Raw genomic sequence first — 14,926 nt, 5'->3', positions numbered from 1 at the left:
TCAAGTTTCATGAATCATCTTGAATGAGTGCCAAAGTAAATTCCCAAGGTCAGGGGGTTAAACTACGTGTCTATCTACTTCTAGAATATGCTCAAGGTTGAGTATTCAATCACAATGGAAATAACACAAAAATCACCATGTAAATGCTTATGGTGCAAGAAAAAAGACACTAAAACACTACACTGATAAATTTCTTTGGGAGAGAAGTCTGGATGTGAATGATGTTCAGATAAGAGAGGGAGAGATGAAGAAACTACTTTCTTTCAACTATTCCCTCTCTCAATTTAAATGTCAGATGATATTGGTCCGGCTAGCCCATCATGGGTGGCCCAACTAAGCCCAAAGGGATTCTAGTCAGTTTTTAGCTTCAACTAGTTGGTGGAAGGGCTCATGACAATATAAAACTGACTAGAATCCCTAACCTATTCAATGAATCCCATCTCTTCCTATTTCTCAACAAAAAAGGATGGGATGAAGCCCCACTCTCCTTCGCTGCAAGAACCTCTCCATTTGTTAAAATTAAATTAGCTCCTTAACAAGGAAAAAAAAAGTTAAAGCTAGATTGGTGAAAGAACGATTGAAGTCTTTAGGAAATAGATTCTCATCCTCTTAATTCCCATCGGTCCACCACCCCGTTTGCAGACAGTGGACTTTGGATCAGAACAAGAGGGGCTTGTTAGGGGACGTGATAGTTTCAGAAAGAAGAAGACCAAGAAATAGCCACAATCGATTCAAGATGCCGAAAATTTAAAAGCAGGGATGAGGAGAGTTGTGAACTAAACACTCATGATGTCTTAACACTATAATACTAACCATTACATTCCAAAAGCTAAAGCTAACAGAGAACTGGGTGATAATATGAATCAGGTTTGACACATCTTTTACTGCAGCTGTTTTGTCCAATGCGAATGACTTAAATCAGAATTTATCAAAGCATGAATACTTACAAAAATGGAGTTCATGCTAACCCACTCATACAACACTCTTCATACAGATGAACAAGAAGAAGAAAAGGAAACAAAACAGAAGGCAGCAGCTGCTCTGTGACAGTAATCTAATCAGCAATACGGAACGAAGTAAGTTCAAGAAAGTTTGATGTCTATCGGAAGGGAACGACAGGGTTTACACCCTGACGGGTCTTCGAGCTCCTGAGCTCTCTACATACTCGATCTAGCATACCAAGGAAGTCCCTCACGATTACAAAAATCCGTAGTGGATTGGCTTCATCCTTGCTCACGTCCCCATGATAGTACTCAGTGATCTCTCTGACATGAAGTAGGACTCGGTTTTCGTCACTTTTCAGCTCTTGGATGATCTTTTCAGCATGGTTCATAAAGGATTTCATCGAGTGGACAAAGCTTCCACTTCTATCATCACTTGATAGGTTTACTTCTACTAAATGTTTCAACTGTTCCATTCCATGTGAGAGATTTGAAACTGAGCTAATCAAAACATCCAAGTCTATACTGGCTGTCTTCTTAACGTTGCAGAGCTCTGTGCTGAGTCCTGAGACAAGCTCCAGACCCATTTCCCTGTAAACCTCTTCTCTTTCCTCGGCAGTCTTCAGCTTATTCTTTTCCTGTTTGGTTTTCTGTGTTGCCGTCTCCATAGCACTCACACCTTCTGACCGGATCATCTCTTGAACAACAAAATGTAGTAAAGTGGTCTTTCCATCAGTTCCCTTCACATCTGCAAGTTTTAGCAGAGCATCAAGTTTGAAAGCTCTCGCACCACCTCTTATAGTCCCAACATTCATCCGATTCCCTGTTTTGAGCACTGCCTCGAGCAATCTTAAGAAAAGCATACTGGATCTGAGTTCCTTGCAGGCTTCCTGGGTTAGAAAAAAATGAATGTTTAGCACCAAGACTTTCAGTGGTTGATCAAAATTAAAGGATAATTAGTAGCACCAAGAAACAGAGTGACTGATGAAAATTTTAGTCTTTGCTCTTACTTCAAGCATTGCGAAGGACTTTCTGAGGTGAGAAACTTCATCTTCAAAAGTCTCCCTGTATAACATGACTTCTATCCTCGAGAATGCAAATGGTATGCACAGAACCACCTTGACAAATTTCTCCGCTGGGCCTAATTCGTCAATATCACCATCGTAGTTGGAAATCTTTTCTTGTTCGTCTTTTGTTGGTGTCATCTTCACCAGTGCTTCCAATTTTTGCACACATAACCCTCTCCCTAAAGCAGTCCAACCAACAAATTCCATGAAATCATGATGTCTATGTAATTGATCTAAAGAAAAAAGTATGCTCTTTCTGAAAGAAGGAATAGGAAAAACAAAACATAGAAAGATCACAGTGTAACACTAATGCTGTCATATTATTTTTACCAACCTTGAATCAGAGCATCGCAGACTTGCTCCACAGTTGCATTTACGGCCTTCATGAGTATGGTGATATTTTGCAATCTTTTATGCTCCATGACATGCTTGCTAGGAGATGAGGTCTTGCTCTTGGCTTCTTCATTTTTTGCACAACTTTGCACGTTGTACCCAAAGAGTGATTCAATCATTTGCTCATCCAATCTGTATAGAATTTCCGAATTGAAAAGTGCAAACAAAAAGCAACTGTGATGCATATATTCATGCAGGGAAGAAAAGGAACAGATGAAGGTATGATTTATGGCTTACTCGAATGAGCTTGATCTAATCTTGTCCCACACCATGGAACAGTCGGAGGTTGCTCGTACTTTGTCCCAGTGCAGAGGTTTCAATTTTGGCAGTGGAGCACCATCTTTGCCTACTGGTGTAGTTTGCTCGACCGGGAATGAGGACCGCTGAGGTGGCAGACTAGAGTTGCAACCCTTTGGAAATGAAGGTGGCTTTGGAGGTGGGAGAGGTGGTGGAGGCGGCAGACTGGAGTTGCCGATCTTTGGAACTGCGGGTGGCTTCGAAGGTGGTGTAGGCGGCGGAGGTGGTTTTGGAGTATTCCCATTGGCATTGGTTTCAGATGGTACTGAAGAAGATTGTGTCGTTTTACCCGTATGATGAGAAGAAAGTATGTTGTTTGGACTCGAAGGTGGGATGGATGCTTTTTTAGTTCCCTTCAGAGCAGAAAGCATCGCTAGCTTTGATGGAGAAGAGGAGATATCTGGTTCTGAGGAATGTTTATGGTTCTGGAGACTACTCTGTTGCATACTATGGACAACAAGAGGCTGTGAAGAAAGAGAAGAGAAGAAAGATCTTTGATCCTCGATATTAGATGAACTCGGGGTTGCTTGAAATTTTTTGCCTTCCAAGTTCGCTGAAGGACTCGAAGGAGTTGAATGCGTGCGATCGTGAGATTTCGTCGGAACTGGAGATTTTGTTGGAGAGAACTGAGGTAGCACAAAATTTGGTGAGGTGGATCCATATGAGGAATTACATGGAGAACAAGTTGCAGTTGGATGACCACTATTTGCCTCAGAGAGATCAGACACTGACCCATTTGATGAACGAGAACAGCATATAGAATGAAAGGAATCATCATCTGAAGGAGAAGCCTCGATAGGAGGATTTTCTTCATCCAAACAATTCACAGCATCTGATTCACACTTCATTTGTTCTCCAGCTTGAGATGGAGAACCGGACATGTTTTCATTTGAGTAAATATTCTTAAATTCAGGTGTCTGCTTAAAACTAGAATCACTCTCAAGATATGGTGCTAAAGAATTTAGATAGAACAGCTCCGGACCAGGATCGAAACTCACCTTGCTTGTAGCACTTGAAGGCCTCTCTGATCTCTTCTTTTGAGTTCGTTGAGACCTCTTAAAAACTAGTATTACTGTGACACCAAGAATGATTGAGGTAGCCCCAACCGAGAGGATGATGGCAATGACTATTCTCTGAAGCCTTGCCTTAGCTCCATCTGATCCCCTTCCGTGATCCAAGGTTGGAACTGGTGGTGTGTGTCTCTTACGAGGCAGCGGCGCCCGCGAGTAGACATGGGCATGGAAACGAGTAATAGGAGCAGGGGTTGGGGCTTCTGCTGATGGTGCTGGAGCAGGAGAAAGCTGATGTCTCCCATGTTTTGGTCTTCTCAGGCTGGAAGTCTCCAAACCAAGAAGAAATCTGAACTTTGCTAGCATTCGAAACCCCATCTCTCCACCTACATTGTCTTCTCCGGAGATCTCTTCAATATTTTCTTCCCTCCCATCGTTCAGAATCCCAGGACTATTAGTACTCTTATCTCCAGCATTTCCATCTTCTGGCTTGTTCTTTAGATCCCAAGCCACACCCAGGAGGTGAGAATTCAAGAAGAAGAAGGTGGAAATGGAGAAGATGATGAGAAAGCAGAGAGAATGTGACGCACAGCTCATCTTTCTTATCAGAAAACTCTCTGAGAGGAACAAGGAAAAGAGAGACAGAGAAGTAAAACAGCTCATAGAAGAGTTAGGAAACTACAGGGTTTTGTGATTGAAGTTGGGTGGCTGTGTGGATCCAATGCAAAAAGGCTTTAATGCTACTCCAAGGAACCCCTGACTCTGGCCGTTGTGAGTAGTAATTGCCCTTTGCTTCTTGTCCCATGTCCCCATGCACCAGTTACCTTACCTTCTCCCCTTTCTCAGGACTTTGCTTCCCTCTAACCTACTGTTTGGTCTTGTTGTCTCTCTCCTCATCTCTATGTTTGGTGGGACGTCACGAGTTCTAACTCCAAGTTTTTAACCTTGTACTTTCTGACCATCGTCATGCTTGTCACCTAGCTATATATTTTCCGATCATTGCCACGACCACCAATACTTATTGCAAATAGTGTGGGATTTGAGCAGAATTGGTGACAGAACAAGATAATCAAAAGCTCTACCAAATCATGGAATGTTGTGTGTGAGGTTGCGGAATCGTGGGGCCCATTTTTGGTTGGAGTACTTGCTTGCCTCTCAAGAGGTTGAAGCCTGAGTGAGTTGGAAAGGTGGAGCACAAGACTCCAAAGGCTCTTACATCTGAAATGATTCAAAGCTCGACTCCTGAAAGACAGAGGAAAAATTCATGGCCCTAATATAAAATTAAGCATGGTTGTTTGAATAGTTGTCCATTTCCGTAGTCTTCGACTTAGCTTTCTCTTCTTTTTATCAGTTCTATCTTTGCGTTGCCAACCTTTTTAGCGGTCGCATGTCTCCGTGATTGGTGGTGCTCAAAAAAGCCTTATCTATTGATTTGGTAGCTCGAGGCTTAAAGTTTGTTAGTCGCCTCGCAGGTCTCACCTAATCTCACAGGCATGCGCGCCCCCCAGTTTCTTGGTCTTCATTTGTTGGTGTTGTTTGTGCAACATGATGTAAGTATTCTATTCGTTGTGCTGGTAGTTTCTCCTGGTTAGTGTAAATTGTATACATAAACTCTTGAACATACCTTGGTGAGACAGAGGGGTACAATAGTTAGATCAAGAGAACATTTTTCACTGTTAATTATTGTTCTATTGAGCTACATTACTGTGGAAGGCCCCACCACCGAGTTTCCTCAAGATCAACTTCGACGGATGTTATTGGATCGATCCTGCAGGCTTCAAAGGGGGTCGATGATTACTACCCGTTGCTGAGAAATATTAAGGCTATGGACTAGGATAGGTTGGTGATCTAAACGAGACATGTGTTCAGAGAAGCCAATGGGGATGCGGATTTATTAGCTTTTTTTGTTGCCGATCATTCGGGGGACCACCTATGGGTGGAAGAGGCAGAGTTGTCTAGTGCGCTTCGGGATGTATTACTTTTTGACTTTCTTGATTGTATTCGTACACGTTATGTATGATACTTTTATGTCAGCAAAAAAAAAAAAACTACATTACTATCGTGGTATCAACTCATTGCTTGCATCAATCTTTTATGCATGTCTATAGAGTTCACTTATCTTCAGCAAAGATGTAGTGCCCTGACCTTCAAGCAAGGTTTTGGTCACATAAGAGCACACATGCATTGGTTCAATTCAGTTGGTGACACAAGCTTTCCAACAAGAGCATGATGGATCAACTTTAAAGAGACTTTTCGCTCCCCTAGCTTGCATGATGACTATCGTAAGAGAAGGTTTATATAGGTACTACCATGTCTAGATAGATATTCATGTCACTCATATCTACTACTTTCATCAATCTCTTTCTAAAGTTTGTTAGGCTCCTAGTATATGGCTTGTGCATATTAGTTGGATAATCATAGTAGCAATATTAACTAAAATGGACAATGATCTCACCATATTCATTTATTCCAACCATTTTACTGGTAGTATTTTAGCGTTATATTGTTGATTATATGATTCCAAACACTATGTTCTTTTGTTTAAAAATTTATGAGCTTTTCTCTGAGAAATACGGTGGTTATTCACCAGAATCACCACTACTCAGGCTTAAACCTAAATCCTCTTCTGTCGACAAGATAGGTACCAACCAAGTGATAGAAAGTTATTAGTATATGTTATTTAATAAAACTTATAATTTGGTTGATATTAAATAACTGAGAAATGAAAGTCTACATAGTTTTATGGAATACAATTGTTTCATAATCATAATTTGTTCATGATAGTTAAGTAGTACAAGAATTTACTTCTTAAAAAAGTGGGTATGCAATATATTGCTAGTAATAATGTTATCGTCATGTTCTTTTGACAGAATGTAGTTAGGTCTAGGTATGATTTAATTAACAAGTAGACACTCTCACATCCCAAACATCTGTATAACTCAAGCATCAGTCCCTCAAAAAGAATTTGTCCTTGAGTTCAGGATTTTAACTAGACTCTCTTAAATCATAGTGTGATAAATAAAAATAAAAATTTACATCAATGAAATAAAAATTATAATATACTTCATAGTACTTCTTCTTGCTCCTTTCCACAATCACAAGGCTTTAGAAAATATCTTCATGCATCTCTATTGCAATTACCTTTTCTTGATTAATTATGTTTCTAAATCATCACAAGGAATATACCACCCACTACAAATGTTAAGCATTCACATGTGTTGTATCATAAAACTTCTCGATTGAAAGTCATAAGATGCTTATAATAGCTCAAAAAATGAGTTCTTCATGAAGAACAACGTATAAGAAACTTCATGCCATATTGCATAATTAAAAATATTAATTTGATCGGATGTTTTGAATAATGGTTCTTGAACTTGTGAGCCACTTGATTTTTTTATGATTGTCTCTTTATAAATTCTTCAACTTGAAGGGCTTCAACTTGGCTAAATATGATAGGATTAACTTAATAATTTTGATAATTGTCTTCTTTGATTTCTTCATACGAAGTAGTTGAAACTTGAGACTCTTCGTCTTTATTACAAGTTGACTTTGAGAATTTAAAGGTGTTGCTGAGCTTATGTGCTCCTCTTTTTTATTATTCATTGTAAAGTCTTGATCAATCATTGATCCAATAGTTAATTTTATCTCATCAATCATTGCAAAGATTAGATAGTGGTTATTGGATCTTAGATCGACAATCCACAATATTAGGCTTGTTTTAGGCTTAAATGTTTATTTAATTTTTGAATTCATTAAGTATTAGTTTAGATTTTAACCAAGTTTGAACCATTAATTCAAGCTTAAACCAAACTTGGTTCATGCTTCAATTGATTTCATGCTTGACTTAGGATTTTCAAGCTGATCAATTAGCTCATGTTTGACCTGGATCATCATTAAGCTCGAATCTAGCTCAAAATAATAGTAAACTAATCAAGCTTAATCTCAACCTTCAAGCTGGATTATTTCAAATCAAGCTTGATCAGACCCAAGCTTGACCAAGCTCAGCTCAATTATACCCCTAATTACACAATCAATCAACCAAGTACATATTCAAATATCTGAAAATCATCTCTCTCCATTATGTATGATTTCTAGCGAAGAAGTTGAAGATCTTAGAGAGCTTGTCAATCATGTCAATTCACTGAAGTGTTACTGGATCTAAGAGTCCTAGTTGCTCCAAATGATCAACTAAGTCAGGGACAACACAGAGTTGCACAAACTTATTGTGACTTACAACCCCATGATCAACTTTCTCTTTGATTGATGTTGGTGGCATCATGCCTACACAACCTCATGAATACTTAAACAAGGATATGATACAAACAACATAAATGTAAAATACCAAGGACTAATGAAACTCCTCAAAGTTTCATGGAATCTACCATGAGAAGAAATTTTATTCATAATCAAAAAATAGATTGTTAAATACTAATAAAATATCTTTGAATCAAAACCATATCACTGAAACTTTTATTCAACCAAAAAACCACATAAAAGCTTTCTTAAAATGACGGAAACTTAGTTCTAATCCCATTTTGAAATTTTAAACCATCCTTTAACCCTCATAAGGACAAATATCATAAAAACTTACAAAATAAAACTTTTAGGGTGCAAAGTTAGCTTTGAAAAACTAGTCTCGCATCCCAACCCAAACGAACATGTATTACTCAATTTATTCCTTCAGAAAGATAGTTAACTCAAAAGACCCCAAATTTACAAAATCCTAATTCTAATAGGAATCTTCATTTGCATTAATTTAAGTTTAGTTATGGATGTAAAACATAAGTGATAAACGTTATATATTGGCTATTAAGATTGATGACCTTTTAATAAGGGTATTAGCTAGCAAAGAGTATCAGCTCCATTAGATCTAAATTGTCGATGTTGGAGTCCCAATAAGCAAAATTATGCAATGACAACATTGTATTGATGTTTATGCAAGAAGAGGAATGTGCAAAATTTTAATACAAGAGAAATACATGTGGTTATGGGTGGTTCTTAGTCACTCTAGGGATTAAAGGGCTTTATATACTAATAAAGGCTGGAGAATGTATGATAATTGATGGAGCAAAATTAAAAGGCTATTGAAGAGGGTTGGATTTTAGTTGGGGATGGTGTTGCTTTTATTCTCAATAAATTTGGTTGGAAATTTCTCTCACATTTCCATTCCAATAAAGACAAGCACACATTTATTACTCTTAGTTATTTTAGTAATTTTAGCTACTCTACTACCATGTTAGACAAGTAGATGCAAGATCCAGAAAAAAGAAGGCAACTTATCACTCAACAATGAATTCATGGAACATCCAACCAATTCCCAAACCTTGCCTTCCATAGATGATGTTGAATTGGTTATGTAGGCTGTCTTTATCCCTATATAAATCCCCTCTCTAAGACCATTAATCATTCATATGCTTCCTGTTCAATCAATCCATTTATTTTACCTAGTTTATTGGTGGCTTCAATGCTGATATTTTATGTTGGTGATTTTGGTGAAGTGGTGAACACCAATTAAGGACATCTCTTTCCATCTTTCTTTTCTTAGATTTTTTAGCTTTAACTCCTAACCTTTGTATTCTTGTTCTTTCACTGATATTATGGCTTCTCATTGTGTGAGGACCCATGCGGGCATGTGTTTAGTCCCACATCGGTTATTCGCTAGGTAGATCTTGAGTATTTATACAGGATCAAAGAACCCAAATAATACCTTTCGACTAGCCATTTTGGATGAAATTCTGAGTTGTTAGAAATGGTATCATGGGTCCTCACACATTGATTGCCCAAAAGCATGCGTCTGCATGCATGCATGCACACAGATGCATAGAGAGACGATAAAAGTGAGTAGTCTTGTACGCAATAAAAAGAGCCCTTCTAGTGGGGAAAGGAAAAATAGAATCAATGCTACCATGTCCATGGCACCTATCAAAAAGAGCAAAAAGAGAGAAAGTAGAGGAGACAATAACATGCGAAGCAAATGAGGGAATGGAAGAAGTAAACAATGTCTAATCAAATTTTGTGATAAATTGAGTAGAGTTTAGAAAAAGCTTATAAATGAATAACTTCTTTATGATTTTTTTTAAACCATATTCGCTTTTTCTCTCTATATGCCCTTCTTTTCTAACTTATTTGCATGAACATTTCTATGAGAGGGTGTCCTGTAGGTCTCTTATGAGTGTTTGCTAGAAGAGGGACCTTGCTAAGTGAAAAATAGTTCTAATACCAATTACCAAAAGGGCACAATATACATGTTGAAGCCTAACTCAATATAAATGCTTAAGCCACTAGATTTAGACCCAATCATCTATATCATTTCTTCACCATTCCACTTTGTTCCATGTGAGACTAAACCTTACATATGATCCTCGACAATCTCCCTCTTCACGTATGAGTCAATTTCAAACTCTCTCTCTCTCTCTCTCTCTCTCTCTCTCTCTCTCTCTCTCTCTCTCTCTCTCTCTCTCTCAAGTCTGATTCACTACTTTCTGATCAAGTTCCAGACTTAATTACTATTTTTCTAAACAATCTCCCCTCACTATTTTCATCAATGATTTTCCCCCTTCACTCTTTCGTTAACAATCTCCTCCACATATAAGAAAATTGCAAGCTTCCCCTTAATTTAGTCCAATCTACTACTCTCTGATTAAACTCTAGACCATTTGCTATTTTTTGAGTGCACCACATGTTATCACTCTAGTCCAAAAGCCCATTTTCTAAGAGTCATACTTTCATCGTAGCATTTTATTATGCCAGTCCCAAGAGTCACCTAATAAGAATGCAACTTAGAGTGGACTCAACCCAAACCCAACCGCTGAACTTGCTCATTAAGTAGGGTTGGATTAAGATTCAATAAATTCAAGTTAGGCTTGGGCTCAAAAATCCTAACTAACATCAAGCATGGTTAGATTAGGGTTAAACTTCAACCCAACCCAAACTCAACCCGAAGCTATTGAGATCCAACTTAAGCTAACTTAACCTAACCTATTTAGATATATAAATAAATAAATCATATTTACATTTCATATATATTAATCGTTTGTTCAAATTAGATATCTAACCTTGTCAAATTATATTTCTATAATTCAACAAATATTAATTCCAACAAAAATGGCTAAACATTCCCTTATACTAAAATTTTTGTAAAACTTAATTTGGCCAAATTAATAGGGCAAAACCCAACTTAAAATGACTAACCAACCTAACCCACCTGACTAAACCTGAAATTAACTTAAGATGGAAGTTCATTAGGCTAGTAGAGAAATTCCAACTGAGATCGGGTTGGATTAGGTTAGTATCAAAAGATTTAGAGATTGTGTTGGGTTAGGGCTTGCGCTCATCTGAATACAACTTGCCTAAGATGTAGGTCTATCACTTGCTCACCAAGAATTATATTTCACCATAATTTTACAGGGATCCGCTCTTTTAAGAATACCATCCCCAAGTCTGCACTCCAACTTGGCAATCTTTGTATGAGGGAGTCCACTTGCGATATCCACTCAACACACTATAGCCACCAAACCCCATTTTGATAATCTGCATGTTAATGTTCTTCACAAAAGTCACCAAATCTGGTATATTTATAACTTGAAGAGTTGCCTAGGATTGTTTGCTAGTTCAAATACCACTTGGGATAAAGAATTCTCTTACTACAAGAAGGACCTGATATAGGAATCCAACTTGACCTAAAAGCTTAAACCTTCAAGTTTTCGGCTCAATTATTTATATCAATTATTCTTCCTCCCACTATTTGTTCCATATATAAGACTAAACCTCATATGTAATCCTTAAGAGGCCTCATATACTGGTTTTTTTTTTATTTTTAGCACTATGATGACCAAAATTAGTTTCTGGCACATGTTTTCTTGGGTTGAAGGATATTTATATTCAAGATTCAGTAGGATTTCTTTTTCTATTCTTAACTTAACTACATTAGTTAAAATATAATGTTAAATTTGAAAAATATTACAACATAACCAACACTTTTAATTGATAATTAGGTTAACATGAGGTTCCTCAAGTTGCCACCGATAAAATAGCCAAATCTGGAATGTATATTCCAAGTGCATAGATGGTTCAAGGGAAAAATATATATGCCACTAGAAGAATTCTCTTGTCTCCTCCATTTGGTTGGATATGGGTTTTTTAAAATGAAATATTACAAAACTTAATTCTCTATAACCATGATTTGTTGTGGATTAATTTAAACCAGAGCAGATGAGTTAAAGGACTTCTATCTCTATTTGTTACAAAAAAAAATATTTTATCATAAAGGATAAATAATTATTCTAGATTTGAAAAAATGGCTCTAGTTATTTTCAAAATACCTAGTTTACCCTTGGAATAAATGGAAATGGACTTTCTTTTAGCATTTGACAAATCGATGTGGAATAACTGGAGTATGGGGAGCTTTGTTCTATTTAATCCTCCTTTAACTTGGCGCCAAAAACATGGTCTTTAGAACAAGTTCTTTAAAAACAAGGAGAGTTTGATTCTAGTTAGTTTTAGCCCTTGAGTGGTCGGGTAGGAATAGGGTAGAAAGGTAGGAATTACCCCCTCCTAATCTTTTTTTTTAAAAAAAAAGGAAACCTATTTTCCACAAAACTCATTTTCCAGGTCTTATGACTTGCCAATTTTAGTAAATATAGTTTTTATGGGCAACTAAATAATCATTTTGTTAAGACATTTATCTTAAGATTTCTATAAACCACTTTTGCTAAAACTTAACTAAATGTCCTCTGGTATTCTATATATGATCTAGGTTCTATAGTCTCCTCCCTCCACAGAAAGAAAATTGTGATACCTATCCGAAGGTCATGAGGCTCACCTAGCTGGAGGCATCTCAATGGAGGTGCAGTTCTCAAGACATGCATACTAAGAAGTAGAAAATGATAGAATAATTCTAATGAGAAGTCAAGCAAATCTACAGAGGCAATAAAATGTAAGATGGATATAACTAAATAGGAGTGCTTATCTTCCTCCAATTTGGAGGGACAAGGATATACATCTGCCACAGATCGCAAAAGGTATAATTGATATCACCGTTTTAAATATATGAGGATATAGATTCCATATTTGAGGTTGAATCCTCTGGCCAATTTTAGTTTTCAAGTAGTAGTTCTTGTATACTAAATATCGAGATCTCCGCATTAATTAAACATACAAGACTTTTGTAGGGGGAAGGTTGCAAAATTTTGTGCATTTCTATAGGCAATGCAAATACCTCAACCAGAGTGTTGCTGGAAATTGGACCCGCGGGCGACCACTGGCTAAGAAGAAGGAGCTCCAGCAAGAGTGGCGGGTGGCGGTATGCCGGCGGGCTACGTCCTCCGGGGGACCTGCAAGAAGCCGGTGGCCGGGGCTTCCGGCGCCGGCCCTCCGATGCTTAAGTCAAAGGAGGCTATTGTGGAGAGGGAGAGAGATTATCTCTGAAAGTTCTGAAAGTCAGGATCCCCCTTTAAGAGGGATTTCCCTTTTATAGGGGAATACAGGGATACCTGTGATGTGACTGGGCGAATTAAATGAGTTACCGTCATGATTGAGCACGATCGTATGAATTAATGCGCTGTCGTAGAGGGCTAGACTGGAGCCAATGAGTTGCAGTGGGTGACTGGGCGTAGTCGAGTGAGTCAACTGGCTGTCATGGAGGGAGGGCTTAAGATTTTGAGTAGGCTGGAGATCCAAGGAGGCCGTGCACATTAATTGTTAAGTAAGCCGGAGATTTGCGGAGGCCATGCGCATTAATTGCTGACAGTCGCTCAGGGCATGGTCCCTGGTTGATATATCGTGGCATGGCTGGCGAGCGGAGCATGGTGCGGTGAAGTTGTCGCAGGGCGTGGCCACAGCGTGTGAACGGCAAGGTCGGCCTTCTGAGGTCGGCTCGGCATTTTGAAGTCGGGGATGTCGAGGTCGGGCGCCTCAGGGTCGGGCACCTCGAGGTCGGGCGCCTCGAGGTCAGGCACCTTGAGGTCGGGCGCCTTCAAGTCGGGCGCCTCCAGGTCGGGCGCCTCCAGTCACGTGCTGGCAATGCATTCACGTGTTTCGGAGCGATCCATTTTTTTCCCAACACTACCCCCGACTTTCGAGTTCGAGCCGCTTAGGAGCTCGGGCGAGGGAAGTAGTTGCCTTTATTGTACTAGCTGGGGCCAGGTAGCTTTAAATTATTCTGTTGTTTCGTGCGCTTCGGGGCATCTTTAATGAGAGAAAACAGGGGCGACGTCCTTTCGCTTTTCGAGGTTGCTTCACGTCGTGGGCTCATGATGAGGTTGTGGGATCCGACGGGACGCCGCCTCGATTCCGCTTTTGAGGTGTCGATCTAGGTTGGTATGTCATTTCGATTTTCGGAGCTGACATGTGGCGCGGTCTGGACAGAAGGCGGGATCCGGTCTTGCCGATTTAGACCATTGGGAAGGTGTATATAAACCCCCTGACTTAGCCCTAAAAAGTTCTTATTTGGCCGCTGCAGCTATCGTCTTCCTCACTCGGAGTCTTCCCTTTCTTTCCTCCAACAGCTACTTAGTTCCTCCCGGAGGTGTTCCAAGGCGATTTCCGGTGACCGTCTTGCTTCTTCTCTTTTGGCCGTCGGCGCCCCCAGTAAAATTCATAGTAGGTCTTCTGCCTGCATCCGCTCGGAGGTTTTTCGCTTTTCTGTTTTTCCTCCTTCTTTCTTTGTTTTTTTTTGAGATGGGTCACGGTCCGGACGAAGTCGGGTCCAGCTTGACCGAGGAGGAGTTGGAGTTAATCCGCTCCTAGTTCTTCCCTCGAGGCGGATTTCGTCTCGAGCTCACAGGATCGGAGGACCGGGTAACAAGACCTCCTCCAGGTCGGATTGGGGTGTACATCGAAATACTCTGGGCCGGCCTGCGGTTCCCCCTACATGAGTTCGTGAACGAGCTCCTGGTGGCGTATCAGCTCGTCCCAGCGCAGCTTGTTCCGAACTCATGGAGAACCATCATCGGGTTCCTGTCCCTTTGCCTTGCACACAGGATACCGGTCTCGGTGAATGTCTTCCGCCAGTGCTTCATGCTGAAGTTCAGCCCGGTGGACAGAGAATGGCTCTACTTTGCCATTCGGGGCGGTAGATCGTTCTTCTGAAGTGCCCTTTCCTCCATTCGTGGGTGGAAGGAAAAATTTTTCTTTCTTTCCTCCGAGCGTTCCTGGGGATTTGACCCGAGATGGGGGCATCCTCGGCTCAGGGCCATTAACAGGCCCCCCACACTTTCGG

General features: G+C 39.7%; 1 protein-coding gene across 2 annotated transcripts; it reads right to left on the bottom strand.

Moving 5' to 3' along the window:
* Positions 1–848: 848 nt before the first annotated feature.
* LOC103715331 (formin-like protein 11) lies at positions 849–4,583 on the bottom strand. Of its 2 annotated transcripts, XM_026807780.2 has the most exons (5): positions 3,431–3,564; positions 2,639–3,324; positions 2,343–2,533; positions 1,952–2,187; positions 849–1,831 (listed from the first exon to the last, which is right to left on the bottom strand). In XM_026807780.2, exons 1-5 carry the CDS (start codon positions 3,452–3,454, stop codon positions 1,100–1,102), a joined length of 1,869 nt encoding a protein of 622 aa, XP_026663581.2. In that variant the 5' UTR covers positions 3,455–3,564; the 3' UTR covers positions 849–1,099. The 2 variants fall into 2 exon arrangements, with proteins under 2 accessions (XP_026663581.2, XP_008801139.3); XM_008802917.4 differs by having other exon boundaries at positions 2,639–4,583.
* Between the last annotated feature and the right edge of the window lie 10,343 nt (positions 4,584–14,926).

This window comes from Phoenix dactylifera, chromosome 8 (assembly GCF_009389715.1).
Source record: "Phoenix dactylifera cultivar Barhee BC4 chromosome 8, palm_55x_up_171113_PBpolish2nd_filt_p, whole genome shotgun sequence".
Taxonomy (NCBI): Eukaryota; Viridiplantae; Streptophyta; class Magnoliopsida; order Arecales; family Arecaceae; genus Phoenix; species Phoenix dactylifera.
This window is presented reverse-complemented; position numbering and strand designations above follow the sequence as displayed.